Source organism: Dendrobates tinctorius, unplaced genomic scaffold (assembly GCF_039654945.1).
Source record: "Dendrobates tinctorius isolate UK_male_01 unplaced genomic scaffold, ASM3965494v1 ptg000384l, whole genome shotgun sequence".
Lineage (NCBI taxonomy): Eukaryota > Metazoa > Chordata > Amphibia > Anura > Dendrobatidae > Dendrobates > Dendrobates tinctorius.
In genome coordinates, this window is record NW_027362050.1 from 2,198,103 (window position 1) to 2,218,724 (window position 20,622).

A 20,622-nucleotide genomic window follows, 5' to 3' on the forward strand; every position below is an offset into this window, starting at 1 on the left:
CAGGTGCTGGGCACTACAGTGTTAAGTATGAAAATGATATTCGGGCCCGTACACTACACAGTCGGCATTTTTCTTACAAAAACGTTTTAAAACTTTACCAAAACTAACAACTTGTGCGACATCAAACCCTCCATCATCATCTGGCCTAGAAATAAACAGCAATGAGTCTTACTTTTGTGCAGTTTCAGTATAGTGTACGCCATGGCTGGAAGCACGCGCTCACCCTCCAAGATATAGATGTCCCATAGTCTCAAAGTGAGAGTAAAAGGTGTCTGTAAAAAAAAAAAAAAAAAAAATGGCGAACTGTGAAAAACAATACTGAAGGCGACATGGACTATCTTGGGCGATGTAGTTCTCTCCAGAAAAAAAAAAAAAAAAGGAGTTAATGGTGACACTGTCATTCAAAACTACAACTCCTCCGCCAAAAAAACAAAACAACCCCTCATATGACAATGTGCAAAAAAAGAATGAAGAGGAAAAAAGATGAAAGAGGAAAAATGAAAAATTGCCCGATCCTCAAAGGGTTAATACCAGTAGTACTAGGAGGTTTACAGTCTTTACCCGATCCAAGAAGCATTGCAAAAACCACTTTGTTGTATAAATTCCGGTGGACATGTCTTCTTTATCCTATAAAACATAACCATGAGATTAGATGGAGTGGACAAAACTGACATTTTCATTTATGGAGACATTTCAAAAAATAAAAAGACATCCAAAACCAAAGATACCAAATAAGAAGGTTACCATGTGTTTTTTTAACTTGGGGAACAACTTGCTGAGAATTTGCTCATGATGACTCTGAAATCTTTGAAGTTTGGGGAAGCCGGGGATGAAGAACCCTTTTAAAGAAATGGAGAGACCTCTGTTAGTCAAACGACAAAACGGCTTTTCTCTGGAGAACGTGATCAGGTTTTCAGATCCCCGACGTTCTCCAGTTTACAAAGCGACAGACAAGACGCACACATCCGATGTTCACCCAGCAACTGAGAATTATGTCTGGTAATGTCAGCAAAACCAGAAAAGCATTTCTTCCCAAACTATTTCACAAGTTTAGATTGTAGACGGATCCAAGTTCTGTGATGATGGCAACACAAGGGAGGGCTTGGCTAACAGCTACCACATAGCTGCCCGGGATGAGGTTTATATAAACCATGCCCAAAGTGGCCATTCTGGGGACATTACTAGGATGAGTGCTGCATCAATGAATGGGACTTAGAAGGGATGTCCACTCTTTTCTTTATATAAAGGCATGTATTTGGGGCTAAAAAATCATTTTGGGTTTCATTAACAATTTTGCCCCGTTAGCCTTTTATACACTCTGTTTTGCACTGTCTACTGCTGTCCTCAGAATAAGTCAACTGAGAATCTGTCAGCGAGCTCATTCAGATCAAATGACAGGCGAGTTTTTATCTCTTATACCTGTCTTTCTTGGAGCTCCTCTCAGCTGATTTATAACCACAGGCCACATTTTTAATAACACCAAAATGCAAAACGATGTTTTAGCCCCAAACACATGTATATAGATAGAAAAAAAATTGTCCCTAAAAGTGCAAAACTCCTTTAAATGGACTCCTGGACCAGCGCCACAACTAGTCATTCTGTACTGTTTCCCACGTCGGTCCCCTAGCATTAACATCTGGCATGGGGAGTTTATGTGACCACAGCTGACAATCGGTAGCCACTGATCAGCTGCAGCCTTCAAAAAGTTTTTTTCCTGTTTGGATGGAGAATGAAGGCTGCAGCCAATCAGTGTAACATTATTTAATAAACTCCTCCCTGCTTATTGGTGCCTGGAGAATAGGTGGGGGACATAATACATAGGTGGTAAGAGCAGCATATGTCTTAGAGGCGAGTATAGGTTGTTTTTTCCTTTCGCCGCTCTGGGCCCATAAATATGAACTTTTATAATAGCAGACAACCCCTTTAATAGTGATAACACTTAAAGAGGACATGTCATCCTATGTAAAGTGGCTGCTTTCTGCTCTTATATTATTCCTGTTGCTCCCAGACTTTTTATTTAGTGCTAATTTTTTATGGTCTTTCCTAGGGGGCGTGGCTCACAGGATCCTCTGGGGCGTGTCTTTAGGTTGCTCTGTATTGCTACCACCCCCTTGGCAAAGACCATAAAAATTAGTACTAAATAAAAAGGCCCTTATCTGTGGAACCATATGGCGGATTTAAAAAAAAAAAAAAAAGGGGGAGTGTCGGGAACAAAGTAAGAGTGAAAAGTGATCTGGTGGCAGGTCCTTCTTAAATAGTGCTCACCCTGTAAAACAGTATTTTGGCCTACTGGAAATGGTGACCCCATTTTATTAAAGGGGCATTCAAGCCGAGAAGGAAATGCTGGGAGAGTTCAGCTCTGAAGCCTGCAGACTTATACACACGACTGTGGACTATAACGTATAATTATAATGGCATACTCAATTTAAAATCCAAATTTGATTAGTTTTCTCAGAATTTTGGAATTAAGTGATAAATTAAGTGAATTAAGTGATTCATTCATACAGACAAGAAAACAAGTCAGATTTCCATTTATACTGTGGTGCTGATTGACATTAGCGAGAACTTTCCTAGCAGAGAAGGACCTTGAGCTATCATGTTATGTTCTGGGTATTCATGTCTCAGTAACTTGTGAAAAGAAATTTAGATATTCTAAAAGTGTCAACTCAATTATTTCTGAGATGACGGAGTGTCATAAATAGCTAAAGATAGCGGAGGCCAATGAGTCCTCACCGTCCTACGGGGTCCTGAACGTAATTATTTTTCCCTGTGTTTAAAAAAAAAAATAGAAATCTTTTCATTTTTACACTGGACACTGGCGCTTTTAAGTTCTAAATTCTTGTTTCAGGAAACAACACATGTACAGAGCCACAATGATCAGTCCCCTACTTTATCTTTTGTTTTGAAGCATCTAATGAGCATGTGCAAAGGTCATTGGGAAGAGAGGAGGAAGAGGTCAGCTGTGACATCACCTATTGTGAATGGTGGATTCTTTGTTATCAGCTGCGTATAGAACTGTTACTGGACATTCTAATCCTGCCTCTGATGATGATAAGACTAATGAAAAGTCTTATATGCAGGACAAAAAGTTAAGTGCACATCTTTCAAATTTCATACTAGCCACTGCGTTTAAACAAATTCTTTGGGTAATTATGAATATATATAGTACTTTTTTAATCAGATGTAGCAAAATTAATTTTATTTATTAAGAAAAAATAGATTTTCCATATTTTTATTTATTTTTAAGGGAGGGGGTAGGTTGCACTTTTGCTTTCTATGCGTGTGTAGTACAGATCACTTCCACTGCCTTGGCTCCTTCCTCCATTCTCCGCTTATTTCCACCCTTAACTAGGTGACAAACATGCTGCAGCAGCGCTGTCAATGACTGAATGGGGGGAGGAGTTAGGCTTAGGTGGTGGAAGTGCTCTGCCCCACCCAAAGCACTTCCAGCCTCATTTGCATATCAATTTTAAAGACGATTTCTCTGCAGAATAACAGTGATTTTGTTTCAGTCACTTGTGTTCTTCTAATCTACACACGTGTGATCAGCTTTGGGTGTAGAAGGAACCAACAGTGGCCTCAACATCATTATAAGATGACATACAACTATATCACACCTCTTATTGGTTGCGGTGATCCTATAAATGATTGATGCAGAAATGGCAGGGATTGAATAGATGAGTAATTTATTTTTTCATTATTTGATTCCATTTTCCTGCCTTTATTATTGAGAAATGGCAATTACTGCTGACATAATATTTACATTTCTTAAAGCGTAGCCGTCCTTTTATTTTTTTTTGTATTTCATAAATCAATCGTACATGTGAAAATAAGCAATTTTGGAATATATCTTATTATAGAAATCTTCTTCCTTCTGGACTGATCAATCATTCTCAAGATTCTCAATTTTGAGAATGGATATAGTGGATACAGATTTTCCTATTACTATTATAGGGGCTGACAGTTGGAGCTCATAAAGTTCTATGGAGAACTGTACCCGTCTTTTTAGGAGGACTTGCAGGGGAATGTTCTGTGTCTGTCTCTAGCTCCTCCTCCCTCCACAGAATGCTATGGGCACCAACTGTCATTATTTCAGTAACGGGAACATCTGTCTTCACTGAATACAGACGTTTGTTTCCATTACATTCTAATAGAACTTTATGAGCACCAATTGTAATTCCCTATCTTAATAGGGAATTACAATTGGTGCTCATAAAGTTCTATTCAGAGTTGTATCTGTCATTTTAGGAGAACTCGCAGGGGAATGTTCTCCTCCTCCATGCATGGAATGTTATGGGTACCAACTGTCATCTATTTCAGTAATGGCAAAATCCATCTTCACTGAATACAGACTTTTTTTTTCATTACTAATATAGGGGATGACAGTTGGTGCTCATAAAGTTCTATGGAGAAATGTGGTTTAAAGAGAATATGCAGCGGAATGTTTCTGCCTCTAGCTCCTCCCCTCTCCATAGAATCTTATAGGCACCAACTGTCATCTATTTCAGTTAGGGGAGATATCTGTCTTCACTGAATACAGGTTTTTCCCCCGAGTGGAGAATGTGCCGTGGACTCACCGTGCATCGCGTGCCTTTGGTTGGTTAAGAGCTGAGCCAGGGCCCAGAAGGCGTCCTCCTCGTTCAGATACATGAGCAGCACAGCTGCAATTTGACTCATCCCTTGACAATAACTAACTTCCTGTGGAGATCACATACAGTGTCGTTAGTGTGCAGCACAATACATGGAGGCGTCGCTGTGTTCTGCGGGAGGCAAGTGATTTCTATTTATACACGGCACAATATATTCTGCGGAGCCGCACACATTATACCGCCAGATCTCACACAATAGGTCATAGGAAGGATCCGAGGGATTGATCCCCTGCAGGTGATAACCCGCAAGAACAGAAACCTCCACGCAGGCGCTACATATGAACCCAGGACCCATTAACCCCTTCACACAGACTATTTTTTCATTTTTGCATTTCTGCTTTTTTTTTTCCTCCCCCTTTTTTCAGAAGCCACAACTACAGTATTTTATTTTCTACATTTTTTGCTTTTTGTTTCTGTGTGGGATGTGTTTTAGTTTTGAAAGTCACCATTTTTTTTTTAACCATATGACGTACTGGGAAAATGGGGAAAAATTGCAATGCAAAAAAACACATTTCTGCAGTTTTTTTTTTATTTTTGGTGGGTGGGGATAAATTGTGGTGTTACAAAAAAAAGAAAAAAAAGTATATAAAAAAAAAAAAAAAAAGCCAAATGACAGGATCCTCCAGGCCATTTTGACTACAGAAATACTATAGTGAAAAAACAAAAATTAGAGAAAAAATAGAATTGTGTTGCCATTTTCTGAGACCCGTAGCTTTCTTTCATTTCTTCATCGATCAGGGCATGGTGTTTTTTTTTTTGCATGGGGAGCTCGTGCTTATACTGGTGGCATTTTAGGGTAGAAAAAATGTTTTTCCGCTTTTTTTTTTATTAGAGATGAGAATATCAGGAAAAATTTGCCTGTTTGTGTGGATTATCCAGGGAAATTCGATCAGTGGAAAAGTTATGCTCCGCAAATTTAATGGCCTTTATTATGCTTTGGGGTCTCTCCACACCATAGAGCATAACAAAGGTAATAAGTAAAAAAAAAAAAAGAGAAAAAAAAAATCTCTATACTCCTCTTGCCACTCACCTCTCCGGTCCCACCAACCGTCCAGTCATCGTTGCATCTTCTGATCAGAAGATGCGGCAAGGTCCAGACAGGTGGCGGTGAGTAATGAAGGGGGTCAGAGAGGGGAATTAGAAGATGCGGCAAGGACCAGACAAGTGGAGGTGAGTAGCTGAGGGGGTCAGAGAGGGGGATCAGAAGATGCGGCAAGGACCAGACAGGTGGCGGTGAGTAGCAGAGGCGGTCAGAGAGGGGAATCAGAAGATGCGGCAAGGACCAGACAGGTGGCGGTGAGTAGCAGAGGCGGTCAGAGAGGGGAATCAGAAGATGCGGCAAGGACCAGACAGGTGGCGGTGAGTAGCAGAGGCGGTCAGAGAGGGGAATCAGAAGATGCGGCAAGGACCAGACAGGTGGAGGTGAGTAGCTGAGGGGGTCAGAGAGGGGGGATCAGAAGATGCGGCAAGGACCAGACAGGTGGAGGTGAGTAGCTGAGGGGGTCAGAGAGGGGGGATCAGAAGATGCGGCAAGGACCAGACAGGTGGAGGTGAGTAGCTGAGGGGGTCAGAGAGGGGGGATCAGAAGATGCGGCAAGGACCAGACAGGTGGAGGTGAGTAGCTGAGGGGGTCAGAGAGGGGGGATCAGAAGATGCGGCAAGGACCGGACAGGTGGCGGTGAGTAGCTGAGGGGGTCAGAGAGGGGGGATCAGAAGATGCGGCAAGGACCAGACAGGTGGAGGTGAGTAGCTGAGGGGGCCAGAGAGGGGTGATCAGAAGATGCGGCAAGGATCAGACATGTGGCGGTGAGTAATGGAGGGGGCCAGAGAGGGGGGGGATCAGAAGATGCGGCAAGGATCGGACAGGTGGCGGTGAGTAATGGAGGGGGCCAGAGAGGGGGGATCAGAAAATGCGGCAAGGACCAGACAGGTGGCGGTGAGTAATGGAGGGGGCCAGAGAGGGGGGATCAGAAGATGCGGCAAGGATCGAGACAGGTGGCGGTGAGTAATGGAGGGGGCCAGAGAGGGGGGATCAGAAAATGCGGCAAGGACCAGACAGGTGGCGGTGAGTAGCAGAGGCGGTCAGAGAGGGGAATCAGAAGATGCGGCAAGGACCAGACAGGTGGCGGTGAGTAATGGAGAGGGTCAGAGAGGGGGGATCAGAAGATGCGGCAAGGACTGGACAGGTGGCGGTGAGTAATGGAGGGGGCCAGAGAGGGGGGATCAGAAGATACGGCAAGGACCAGACAGGTGGCGGTGAGTAGCAGAGGCGGTCAGAGAGGGGAATCAGAAGATGCGGCAAGGAACAGACAGGTGGCCATGAGTAGCTGAGGGGGTCAGAGGGGAATCAGAAGATGCGGCAAGGACCGGACAGGTGGCGGTGAGTAGCTGAGGGGGTCAGAGAGGGGGGGATCAGAAGATGCGGCAAGGACCAGACAGGTGGCGGTGAGTAGCAGAGGCGGTCAGAGAGGGGAATCAGAAGATGCGGCAAGGACCAGACAGGTGGCGGTGAGTAGCTGAGGGGGTCAGAGAGGGGGGGGATCAGAAGATGCGGCAAGGACCGGACAGGTGGCAGTGAGTAATGGAGGGGGCCAGAGAGGGGGGATCAGAAGATGCGGCAAGGACCAGACAGGTGGCGGTGAGTAGCAGAGGCGGTCAGAGAGGGAGGATCAGAAGATGCGGCAAGGACCAGACAGGTGGCGGTGAGTAGCTAAGGGGGTCAGAGAGGGGGGATCAGAAGATGCGGCAGGGACCGGACAGGTGGCGGTGAGTAGCTGAGGGGGTCAGAGAGGGGGGGATCAGAAGATGCGGAAAGGACCAGACAGGTGGCGGTGAGTAATGGAGGGGGTCAGAGAGGGGGAATTAGAAGATGCGGCAAGGACCAGACAGGTGGAGGTGAGTAGCTGAGGGGGTCAGAGAGGGGGGATCAGAAGATGCGGCAAGGACCAGACAGGTGGCGGTGAGTAAAGGAGGGGGCCAGAGAGGGGGGATCAGAAGATGCGGCAAAGACCAGACAGGTGGCGGTGAGTAGCAGAGGCGGTCAGAGAGGGGAATCAGAAGATGCGGCAAGGACCAGACAGGTGGCGGTGAGTAGCTGAGGGGGTCAGAGAGGGGGGATCAGAAGATGCGGCAAGGACCAGACAGGTGGCGGTGAGTAGCAGAGGCGGTCAGAGAGGGGAATCAGAAGATGCGGCAAGGACCAGACAGGTGGCGGTGAGTAATGGAGGGGGCCAGAGAGGGGGGATCAGAAGATGCGGCAAGGACCGGACAGGTGGCGGTGAGTAATGGAGGGGGCCAGAGAGGGGGGATCAGAAAATGCGGCAAGGACCAGACAGGTGGCGGTGAGTAGCAGAGGCGGTCAGAGAGGGGAATCAGAAGATGCGGCAAGGACCAGACAGGTGGCGGTGAGTAATGGAGAGGGTCGGAGAGGGGGGATCAGAAGATGCGGCAAGGACCGGACAGGTGGCGGTGAGTAATGGAGGGGGCCAGAGAGGGGGAATCAGAAGATGCGGCAAGGAACAGACAGGTGGCGGTGAGTAGCAGAGGCGGTCAGAGAGGGGAATCAGAAGATGCGGCAAGGACCAGACAGGTGGCGGTGAGTAGCTGAGGGGGTCAGATAGGGAGGATCAGAAGATGCGGCAAGGACCAGACAGGTGGCGGTGAGTAGCAGAGGCGGTCAGAGAGGGAGGATCAGAAGATGCGGCAAGGACCAGACAGGTGGCGGTGAGTAGCTGAGGGGGTCAGAGAGGGGGGATCAGAAGATGCGGCAAGGACCAGACAGGTGGCGGTGAGTAGCAGAGGCGGTCAGAGAGGGGAATCAGAAGATGCGGCAAGGACCAGACAGGTGGCGGTGAGTAATGGAGGGGGCCAGAGAGGGGGGATCAGAAGATGCGGCAAGGACCGGACAGGTGGCGGTGAGTAATGGAGGGGGCCAGAGAGGGGGGATCAGAAAATGCGGCAAGGACCAGACAGGTGGCGGTGAGTAGCAGAGGCGGTCAGAGAGGGGAATCAGAAGATGCGGCAAGGACCAGACAGGTGGCGGTGAGTAATGGAGAGGGTCAGAGAGGGGGGATCAGAAGATGCGGCAAGGACCGGACAGGTGGCGGTGAGTAATGGAGGGGGCCAGAGAGGGGGAATCAGAAGATGCGGCAAGGAACAGACAGGTGGCGGTGAGTAGCTGAGGGAGTCAGAGGGGAATCAGAAGATGCGGCAAGGACCAGACAGGTGGCGGTGAGTAGCAGAGGCGGTCAGAGAGGGGAATCAGAAGATGCGGCAAGGACCAGACAGGTGGCGGTGAGTAGCTGAGGGGGTCAGAGAGGGGGGGATCAGAAGATGCGCCAAGGACCAGACAGGTGGTGGTGAGTAGCAGAGGCGGTCAGATAGGGAGGATCAGAAGATGCGGCAAGGACCAGACAGGTGGCGGTGAGTAGCTGAGGGGGTCAGAGAGGGGGGATCAGAAGATGCGGCAAGGACCAGACAGGTGGCGGTGAGTAGCAGAGGCGGTCAGAGAGGGGAATCAGAAGATGCGGCAAGGACCAGACAGGTGGCGGTGAGTAATGGAGGGGGCCAGAGAGGGGGGATCAGAAGATGCGGCAAGGACCGGACAGGTGGCGGTGAGTAATGGAGGGGGCCAGAGAGGGGGGATCAGAAAATGCGGCAAGGACCAGACAGGTGGCGGTGAGTAGCAGAGGCGGTCAGAGAGGGGAATCAGAAGATGCGGCAAGGACCAGACAGGTGGCGGTGAGTAATGGAGAGGGTCAGAGAGGGGGGATCAGAAGATGCGGCAAGGACCGGACAGGTGGCGGTGAGTAATGGAGGGGGCCAGAGAGGGGGAATCAGAAGATGCGGCAAGGAACAGACAGGTGGCGGTGAGTAGCTGAGGGAGTCAGAGGGGAATCAGAAGATGCGGCAAGGACCAGACAGGTGGCGGTGAGTAGCTGAGGGGGTCAGAGAGGGGGGGATCAGAAGATGCGCCAAGGACCAGACAGGTGGTGGTGAGTAGCAGAGGCGGTCAGATAGGGAGGATCAGAAGATGCGGCAAGGACCAGACAGGTGGCGGTGAGTAGCAGAGGCGGTCAGAGAGGGAGGATCAGAAGATGCGGCAAGGACCAGACAGGTGGCGGTGAGTAGCTGAGGGGGTCAGAGAGGGGGGGGGAATCAGAAGATGCGCCAAGGACCAGACAGGTGGTGGTGAGTAGCAGAGGCGGTCAGAGAGGGAGGATCAGAAGATGCGGAAAGGACCAGACAGGTGGCGGTGAGTAGCAGAGGCGGTCAGAGAGGGGAATCAGAAGATGCGGCAAGGACCAGACAGGTGGCGGTGAGTAATGGAGAGGGTCAGAGAGGGGGGATCAGAAGATGCGGCAAGGACCGGACAGGTGGCGGTGAGTAATGGAGGGGGCCAGAGAGGGGGAATCAGAAGATGCGGCAAGGACCAGACAGGTGGCGGTGATTAGCAGAGGGGGTCAGAGAGGGGAATCAGAAGATGCGGCAAGGACCGGACAGGTGGCGGTGAGTAGCTGAGGGGGTTATAGCGTGGGGGATCAGAAGATGCGACAAGGACCGGACAGGTGGCAGTGAGTAGCGGAGGGGGTAAGAGGGGGGATCAGAAGATGCGGCAAGGACCGGACAGGTGGCGGTGAGTAGCTGAGGGGGTCAGAGAGGGGAATCAGAAGATGCGGCAAGGACCGGACAGGTGGCGGTGAGTAGCTGAGGGGGTTATAGCGCAGGGGATCAGAAGATGCGGCAAGGACCGGACAGTTGGCAGTGAGTAGCGGAGGGGGTAAGAGAGGGGGGATCAGAAGATGTGGCAAGGACCAGACAGGTGGCGGTGAGTAGCAGAGGCGGTCAGAGAGGGGGGATCAGAAGATGCGGCAAGGACCAGACAGGTGGCGGTGAGTAGCAGAGGCGGTCAGAGAGGGGAATCAGAAGATGCGGCAAGGACCGGACAGGTGGCGGTGAGTAGCTGAGGGGGTTATAGAGCGGGGGATCAGAAGCTGCGGCAAGGACCGGACAGGTGGTTGTGAGTAGTGGAGGGGGTAAGAGAGGGGGGATCAGAAAATGCGGCAAGGACCGGACAGGTGGCGGTGAGTAATGGAGGGGGCCAGAGAGGGGGGGATCAGAAGATGTGGCAAGGACCAGACTGGTGGCAGTGAGTAGCGGAGGGGGTCAGAGTGCAGTGGATCAAAAGATGCGGCAAGGACCGGACAGGTGGCGGTGAATAGAAAAAGGGGGCAGGAGAGGAGGGGGGATCAGAAGTTGGCCGGTTGGCAGTGAGTAGTGGAGGGGGCCGTAGAAGTGAGAGGAGTAAAAGGATTTTTCTTAAACCTTTTGATTGTCCATTATGGTTCAGGAAAATGTTGACCAGCGGCCTCCATTCTGCTGAATCCACGAGTTACAAAAATCTGCATTTTGGGGAGTCTGGATTTTGGTAAAACTTGAGTAGTCCACTTTAATTTATTCACTCATCTCTACTTTTTCTGCATTGCGTGACATGGGGTTCAGTGACTGGAGTTTCTCTTTTTTTTTTTGCTTAATGCCATTTATGAAGGTGGCCATAAAATATGTTTTTTCCCTAATTCTTTTAAACTGAGAAAAGTGAAAAGACAAATTACTAAAAAAAAATAAATTAAAAAACACTAAGTATGTTTTTCCTACTTGTACTCGTTGGATCACTTTTACGGTCGCTTGTTCTGGGCTTTATGGGAGATAGCAGCCATGAAGGGTTCAGAGTTATATCGGGGTTCCTTTGGATTTTGCGCCATAAATGCCGCTGTCCAGAGATTAAAAACTGGCATTTAACAGCAGAAATCAGAGCTGATCCCCCCCCCCCCCAATTAATACATGATCTCCTACAGGCATATGCCTTTTGTGCCTGGTGGAAAACAAGACCGTGACATTTAGATATATTTTGTAAGATCCGTTACGAACTTACCGTATTGTAGACAGAATAGGCCGATAATACATCGAACAAGGCCGTCTGCCTGGGGGGAAAATACATTTATAGGGTCACTCCGCACAAAATGTGCAACATGTCCACAGCGCAAAAGCGCAACCAATTGAAAGGCCAATTACTAAGAGACTTTGCTGCACATAACAGAGCACTGGGTTACGGCACCAAGAACGAGTCTTTAATTAGCAGTCACTATACTATAGGAGCAGCTATGCTGGTGATCAGGGACATTCTGGTACATGGCGATTTTGGCTAACATGCGTAACAAAAGCTGGGGTTTATGCTGCCTTCGATCTGTAGGTATACCAGTATTTATGGATCTGCACAGTAATGTGACATTTATAGAAACTACACTTTAAATGTGGGTCAATCAGTCTTGGAAACAAGGCAGATCCTGGGGGATCACTGTACATTTAAAGGGGTTGTCAACCACTGGACGATCCTTTATTGTTAGGCACAGGGAGGTTAATAAAAAAACATGGATTTTTGTGATAAACTCACCGTAAAATCCTTTTCCCCGAGACGCTCATTGGGGGACACAGATACTGTGGGGTGTATGCTTCAGCCGCTAGGAGGCTGACACTAAGTGAAAAAAAGGTTAGCTCCTCCTCCGTCGTATACACCCTCGCCCCTATTGCGGGCGGAACTCAGTTTGGTGCCAAAGCAGTAGGAGGACAACAAAATCAGCCTTAATACAGGTACAACATGTCCAGAAAAGGGCCACCCTTATATCACATAAATAAATGCGTATTAATTAAACAAAAACAGAGCCAACTGGCTAATAGGGTGGGTGCTGTGTCCCCCAATGAGCGTCTCGGAGAAAAGGATTTTACGGTGAGTTTATCACAAAAATCCATGTTTCTCCTTCGCCTCAGTGGGGGACACAGATATTGTGGGACGTCCTAAAGCAGTCCCTGGGTGGGAGATTGACTCACCGATCCAAGCTACATGCACCTCTTGTTTAAAGGTGCGCCACCGCTGCTTGGAGAATCCTTCTACCCCGGCTCGCATCCGAGGCCTGAGTATGACTATTATAATGTCTGGCAAATGTGTGCAGGCTGAACCAGGTTGCTGCTTTGCAAACCTGTTCTGCCGAAGCCTGATGCCGAAGTGCCCAAGAGGCGCCCACTGCCTGAGTAGCGTGCGCTCTGATCCCTGCTTGGATCGGCGTGCCTCTAATGCGGTAGGACTCCCGAATAGTCAAACAAATCCATCTGGCTATGGTCGATTTTGAGGCGAGTTCCTTCCTGCGCCCTTCAGGGAGCACGAATAGCGTGTCCGCGACACGTACCTCCGGAGGGCTCTTACCAGGTCTAACGTGTGAAGAGCCTTTTCCATACGGTGCACCGGTGCTGGACCAAATGAAGGCAAGACAACATCCTCATTAATGTGAAATGAGGACACGACTTCCTGCAGAAAAGGAGGGGCTGGTCTGAGCACCACCTTATCCTTATGGATAATGATGAACGGAGCTCGGCAGGATAGGGTCGCCAGCTCTGAAACCCGCCTGATAGAAGTGATGGCCACTAGGAACATCACTTTCCAGGAAAGGTACCTCAAAGCGATATCCTGAAGCGGTTCAAATGGAGCTTCCTGCAGAACACTTAGGACCAGGTTAAGGTCCCAGGCGTCCATAGGCGCCTTATAGGGAGGTACCAAGTGGGAGACTCCCTGGATGAAAGTCTTCACCTGCAAATTGGTAGCAATTCTGCGCTGGAACAGGATGGATAAGGCCGATATTTGTCTCCTGAGGGAACTTGGGGCCAAGCCCGAGTCTAGGCTCGACTGGAGAAAAGCCAAGATGTTGGGGATTGAGAATCTCAGCGGCCTCGACATCAAGCAAACACCACCTTCCAGGTGTGGTGGTAAATTCGTACTGAAGCCGGCTTCCGGGCGCTAATCATTGTAGCGACCACCTTGCTCCCAAACCCTGCCTGGGTTAGAATCCAAGATTCAACGGCCATGCCGTCAAACACAGGGCCCCTGAGTTCGGGTGGCAGATCGGCCCTTGAGAAAGTAGATCTGGGCGCTCTGACAGTCGCCAAGGAACGCTGGCGAGCAGCTGCATTAGATCTGCGTACCACACTCGACGGGCCCATGCGGAGACCGCAGAATCGCCGGAACCTTTTCCGTCCTGGTCTTTTTGATAACTCTCGGAAGTAGTGGCAGCAGGGGAAATAGATATGGGAGGCGGAACTGGTTCCATGGCGGAACCAACACCTCCACAGTGATCGCTTGCGGGTCCCTGGCCCGAGCGACATATGTGGGTACCTTGGCGTTCACCCTGAAAGCCATCAGGTCCACATCCGGAGTTCCACACAGTTGACAAATATGCTGGAAGACCTCAGAATGTAGTGACCACTCTCCGGACGCAAGACCCCGCCGGCTGAGAAAGTCTGCCGCCCAGTTCTCCACACCCGGGAAGTGGACTGCCGAAATCACTGACTGGTTTGCTTCGGCCCACTGAAGAACGTGCCCCACCTCACGCATAGTTGCTCTGCTGCGGGTGCACCCTTGGTGATTTATGTAAGCCACCGCCGTGGCGTTGTCCGATTGAATTCGGACGGGGCGGCCTGCTAAGAAGTGATGAAACTGCTGCAGAGCCTGCCGAATCGCTCGTATCTCCAATAAGTTGATCGGGAGACGTGCCTCCTGTGGCGACCACCGTCCCTAGGTTGTATGGTGGTGAAACACCGCTCCCCACCCGAGGAGACTGGCGACGGTTGTTACCACCAACCAATGGTCTGGGGGGAAGGATTTCCCCGGGTCAGAGAGGAACTGGTTATCCACCATCAGAGCGACAGCCTGACTTGAGAGGACAGTCGGCACCGCCGATCGAGCGTGAAAGGATTCTTATCCCAGGCTGCCAAGAGGGCGTACTGCAGGGGGCGACAATGGAACTGGGCGAACGGTACGGCTCCCATTGCTGCCACCATTTTCCCTAGAATCCTCATCCCGAAACGAATGGTATGAGGGACTGGTTGGCTAAGAGTCCGGACTCCCTGCCGGAGAATTACCAACCCTCGGCAAGTGTCGAAGATCATTCCTAAGAAGGAGATCCTCTGAGCTGGCACAAGGGATGTCGACCGAGGCCAAGTATTCTCCCTGCTCCTTGGCCGATATAACTGAACGGAAAGACTCCACCTGGAAATCTCTGATCCTGATGAATTTGTTCAGATGTTTGAGGTCCAAAATCGGTCTGACATACCCGTCCTTTATGGGAACCGCAAACAGGTTAGAATAGAAGCCCTGAGTCCTTTCGTGCTCTGGCACGGGAACAATGATCCCATTGCGCTGGAGCGATTCGATGGTTCCAACAGAGCTCCTGCCTGGGTATCCACCCTGGGAAGACGAGCAAGAAAAAAACCGTCTTTGAGGGTATCTGACAAATTCTATTTTGTAACCTGAGGCCACCAACTCCTTTACCCATGCGTCGTGCGCGACACTGAACCAGACGCGGCGAAACCAGAGTAGCCGGCTGCCCACCTTGCTGGTGTCGTGTGGCAAGCGCCTGGAGTCATTTGGCTGACGATCTTCGGGATCTGGATCCTCTCGATCTGGCTGTTGAGCTCGCATTCTCCCCAATGGGTTGGTTCTTTTGAGACCTGCCGCCCCTATCCTGGTTGGGGCGGCCTGAAGCGACGGAATTGGCCGCTGTGGTCCAGCCGGGGTTGCGAAAGGCCGAAAACGTGCCTAAAAAGGGTGGCGAAAAGACGATTTGACCTTTTGTTGAGGGAGAAAACCGCTCTTTCCTCCTGTGGAGTCGGATATAAGTTTATCCAACTTCAAGATTCTACGGCCATGCCATGTCCTTAACTATAGAGCTCTTCTGATAGAAATTGCGTTAGCGGCCGCAAGTGCAGAGTAATTACCGCATCCAAAGACGCATTGATTACGTAATCACCAGCCATCGCGATCTGAATCACGATTTCCGATCTTTTTGCAGGTAGCTCTTGCGCGACCTTGTTTAATGATTCTGACCATAAGATCATGGCCTTGGCTACCCAAGTTGCTGCGAACGAGGGAGAGAGCGCTGATCCTGATGCCTCATATACTGAGCACACTGAGCTCTCTATGAGGCAATCCGTGGGATTGGGGCCTGAAGGGACTCAATTGCATGAACTGTGACAGTGATAGGCCCACTCTGGGGGGCTTGGCACATTGGTCGCGGTCGCAGGGGAGGACGGACACTGAGGTTCTGTTAGGCGTCGGGTTCCGGGTGCTGCACAGCGGGAATCTCGAGCCTTGTCCTCTGCGGTCTGCCCACACCAGCATTGTGGGTTCAGTCGCAGGGGAGGGCTCCTGGGCGCGTTTGGAGTCGCCGGCTTTGCATAATCGCTTGCTCTGTGCCCGCGGAAATGCAGCCCGACAAGAGATGCATGCTGCTTCTTCGGACATGCTGTATCTGTCCGCTGCTGGGGATGTGGGGGAAGGAGGTAGCACCTCATTTTCCCTGTGGTCTCCCGGGCAGCACTTACCCCAGTCCTGTGCCCCCCCGTTCCTGGACGCCTCCGCACAAAAATCGCGCGCCACCAGCTGTGGGGCGGACCGCCAGCATATAAACCGGTCCAGGGGCGGTACTTACGGGTCTGCGGCCTAGCCGCACTCCGAAGCCGGGGACTAAATTTATCCCCCGCCGCCCGGCCTGGGGGCGGGCCGCCGGAAGTGACGCGGAACTTCCGGTCGCGGCCTAGCTTTGGCTAAAGGCAAGCCGTGGCCTCAATTTATCCCCTGCCCGCGACGGGGGGGGGGGGGGCGCGAACTCCATGGAACCACAAAAAAATGGCGCTACTTACTGGCGCGGGATTCTCCGCACTGCTCTGCAGCCACTGGCCGGTGGCATCTGACAGCTAAGGGCTCCAGCCCCGGATCTTCGCCGCAGGAGCCCTCCCAGGCCCTCTCCTCACTGACGATCCACTTCAGCTTCCCAGCTCAGATATGTGAGGGGGCCTTGACAAAATAGGATGGTGCAGGCACCCTAGCTCCATCTAACTCCTTCAGGGGGTGAGGAGAGGGACCATCCGCTGCTTGCAGCACTGCAGTCTAAGCATTGGTGGAGCAGTGGGGGCCGCACAGACTAGTCTTGTGCCTCTGTACAGCCCATGGTTTCAATACCTAGGGGTGGTCAGGGCTAAGTCCGGCATTGTGTCCCACATCGCGGGAGAGGATACGTGGAGGGACACTCGCACGTGCTCGCCCGTTGATGGTTTGGGGAAATCGGACCCTTTCAATAGGATCCGTTGCCCCTGTCTTATCTTCATAGACGGTAAAAATAAAATAAAAAAAGGTCTGGGGAAAACGGCCCAGATATGTCCCACGGTGCGGGAGAGGATACGTGGAGACGATACTCAACACATGCTCGCCTGTTGATGGTTTGGGGAGATCGGACCCTTTCAATAGGGTCCGTCGCCCCCTGTCTCATCTTCATGGGAAAAAAACAAAAAAAGAAAAAGTCTGGAGCAAAACCAGACGTGTGTGCCTCCATGGACACTAAGCAAAAAACGGAGTTCCGCCCGCAATAGGGGCGAGGGTGTATACGACGGAGGAGGAGCTAACCTCTTTTTTTCACTTAGTGTCAGCCTGCTAGCAGCAGAAGCATACACCCCACAGTATCTGTGTCCCCCAATGAGGCGAAGGAGACTCATGACTCACAGGAGTGCTGCAGTCAATCAGTGGGCGCTGATCGGCTGCAGCGCTTCTGTCTCATCAGATCATCGTTGCCGGCGGTTGCTACTCACTTGACACCGTATCGCTCCCTGAACATAATGTGATTGCGGAACGTCCGGTTCACATCCAAGTCGATCTGCTTGATTTCCGTTGAATACATCTTGGCCAGATCTTTCATTTTCTAAGGATCGGAAAAGGAAGTGCAAATATAGAAACGCGTAACAATGGAGATCTGGAGTCAGTGGTGTAAAGTGGATCTCGTGGGCTCTAAGGAAAAATGTCCAATGATCACGGAAACTTTATTAGTATCAGTCTCGTCATATGGGTCAGAAGGAACCTTTTAGGTCCCCCCTCCAGACCCCGGGTGCGGCTGCAACCCTGCAGCCACTAGAGTTACACTCTTGTCTAGAGAGACGATGGCCAACAATGCCCCCAAGAGTGGACTACAACATGGATATTTTGGCTAGGGTGGAGAACCTCTTTGCTACACTGGATTTTCTTGCTTCATATTCACTTACCGAAAATCCGCTCTGCTATAGGGTGCCGCCATAGTACACGACATTTGTAGAACGCTCATGCACAAGCTGAGCAGAACATACGCAGCGTGAATTGACAAGAGCTGACGGTTTGAGATACACAGCACGTCAATTTATCCTGCGCATTTTAAGGTTTCGTTAAAATTTTTAGCATCGTTTCAGACTCTCTTTATTCGACTTCGCTGTGGTCATAGATTAGCTTAGAGGAGCTCAGATGCAAACAAATAAAAGGAGCTATAAAATCTCCCCTTGGACCGTCACAGAATGAGCTCACTGACAGATCCTCAGTTCACTCACTGGATGGCTAGTAATAAACATTGCAAAATAAAAACTGTAAAAGACAAACGGTGCAACATTTGTAATGAAACCCGATCACAATAATGATTTGTAGACAAAAATACATGCGTTTAAATAAAATAATAATAATAATAGTCCTCCAAAAGGAAAACAATCCCTTTAAAAGCGTTGACTTTCTTGTAGGGGGATGTTCGTGATCGGCGCTATACTGGGCGATTTAACTAAAAACATTAGCAAACTATGACTGGGGTTTCAATATTAGGTTTATGTAGGAAGTGGTCGGTCTAAAGACGCTTTCCGGAACTTCTGATACTTGTGGCCTATAATTAGGATCAGTGGTGAAGCAATGTCTTCCAAGGCGCAGCGCCATACATTTAGTAGTGGCCGCGCCTGGTACTGCAGCTCAGCGCTAATCAAGTGAATAAGACGGAGCCGCAGGACCAGGAACGGTCACTACAAAACGTACAGGGCTTTGTTTGATAAAGGAGATGTGACCGGAGCACCACGGCCCATTCAATCAGCTGATCGTGGGGAGTCTGGAGCTGAGAGGGCCCTTTACCGAGCCGAAATCCTAAGAATAAGTCAATATCAAAGTCTTGGAAAACGTCTATCTTTCCAGCTATCTGATACACCAGAAAAAAAGGATGAAGCCCTACAAGTCCTTTAGTTTTAGCCATTTCCCCTTGGTCTATTCCCTCCAACCAAAATTCATGCAGATAAATAACATAGAATTTAACGACTGCTATTCATGCAATTCCTTAAAGGGAGTCTCTGCCGCTGTTCCTGGTGTCTAATTGTCTGCCTAGCTGACGTCACGTTGATAGCTCTGCAGTCAATCATTGAGCTCAGCGGTTCTGTGCCATCAGTCACAAGGCTCACTGATTGGCTGCAGCGCTGTCGACATGACGGCAGTCAAGGACTCCGGAAGAAGCGGCGGAGACTTGACGATGGATCTGGGGAGCGAGAAAACAAATTGTAGACGGGGGGACCCCTTCAGTCAGTGTCAATGGGTGGTGAGGTCAAACGTTTCCCAAAAATGAAACGGGAACTCGATTCTGACATACCTCGTATTTACCGCCGTTCTCGGACTTCATCGCCTCAACATCTAAAAGCAGCGACCACACCTGCCCCCTGACTTGCAGAGGGATTCCTTTATAAACCCTGCGAAACATCTAAGTAAAAAAAAAAGAAAAGTAAAACAAACATAAAACAAAAATACGGAGATAAGTAGTCAGCTCTGCACAATGGCTTCTAAAGCACATATAATACGACGACATCATTTTTCGGCGGAGCTGCGTTCTGTAACGGGTCCCCGGCCCCCTCATTATTATTATGACCATGTTATACCGTCCTGGTTCTCTTTCCCTTGCACGCACCTTCTCGCTGTTCCTGTATTTTGTCCACTTCTTTAACATCTTCAGCCACTTGTCCACGCGCTCGATTTCCTGCAGTTTTTGCTGATTATTAAATATCAGATGATATAATGAAAAATATGAAAGTCGCAGAAAAGCAATCATAACAATGAGATTAGCGAAAAAGGGAGAACAAAAAAGCCACAAATCATCACAAGAGAGAGAAACAAGAAAAAAAAAAGTGTAAAGCTGCATTCACAACACCATGGTTGTTCCATATTCCTTCTGCTAATGTGTCATTAGAAAATGACCTATTGCTGAAATAAAGTTTTCATCAAAAGTATTTATTTTCCATTTTTTTAATAATGTTTATCTCAATTTTACATGTCATTCTATATATATATATATATATATATATATATATATATATATATATATATATTTGAAAAAAATCACCCTGAAATCTTGCAGTTATAATGACCACTCATCTAATATATAACTTTTTATCAGTCTCATCATCGGAGACAGGATTAGAACGACTGATGCCACCTCTATATACAGTAGATAACACAGGATACACCACTCACAATAGGTGATGTCACAGCTCACCTCCTCCTCCTGTATGACTGATGACACCTCCATATACAGTGGATAACACAGGATTGACCACTCACAATAGGTGATGTCACAGCTCACCTCCTCCTCCTGTATGACTGATGACACCTCCATATACAGTAGATAACACAGGATTGACCACTTACAATAGGTGATGTCACAGCTCACCTCCTCCTCCTCTTGTACACTGACTGATCACACACACACACACACACACACACACACACACAATGGGTGATGACACATTCCCTTCAATACGAAGATAAATGGGGTTGGAGAAAAGCGATATGTTTTTCTTACATTTTTAAATCTAGTTCTGGTTATGTACGCATGTCTACATGGATTTAGTTTAGCGCGTTCATGGTGACTGTGAGACGAATGACAAGACTGCCTGCCGCTGCTTCACTTAGCTGCCGATTTATTGATTGGATTTCTTCCAAGAAGTAGGGATAATTAATAAAAAGCAAAAAAAATAATTTAAAAAAGCCAATACCTTCTCCTCTGCAGCGGTCCGTGAAGGCAACTCATGTTCACTAGAGAAAATAAAAAAAACAATA

General features: G+C 49.2%; 1 protein-coding gene across 1 annotated transcript in view; it reads right to left on the minus strand.

Moving 5' to 3' along the window:
* Window positions 1-20,622, minus strand: part of LOC141075998 (uncharacterized) — a 63,768-nt gene that overhangs the window by 3,669 nt on the left and 39,477 nt on the right. Inside the window, exons 5-13 of the mRNA XM_073563224.1 lie at window positions 20,559-20,598; window positions 19,475-19,555; window positions 19,163-19,270; window positions 17,337-17,446; window positions 11,581-11,629; window positions 4,578-4,698; window positions 745-839; window positions 562-627; window positions 173-272 (exon numbers count right to left, since the gene is read on the minus strand). Of these exons, the coding sequence (XP_073419325.1) occupies window positions 173-272; window positions 562-627; window positions 745-839; window positions 4,578-4,698; window positions 11,581-11,629; window positions 17,337-17,446; window positions 19,163-19,270; window positions 19,475-19,555; window positions 20,559-20,598 (770 nt within the window). The remainder of the gene's footprint in view (window positions 1-172; window positions 273-561; window positions 628-744; window positions 840-4,577; window positions 4,699-11,580; window positions 11,630-17,336; window positions 17,447-19,162; window positions 19,271-19,474; window positions 19,556-20,558; window positions 20,599-20,622) is intronic.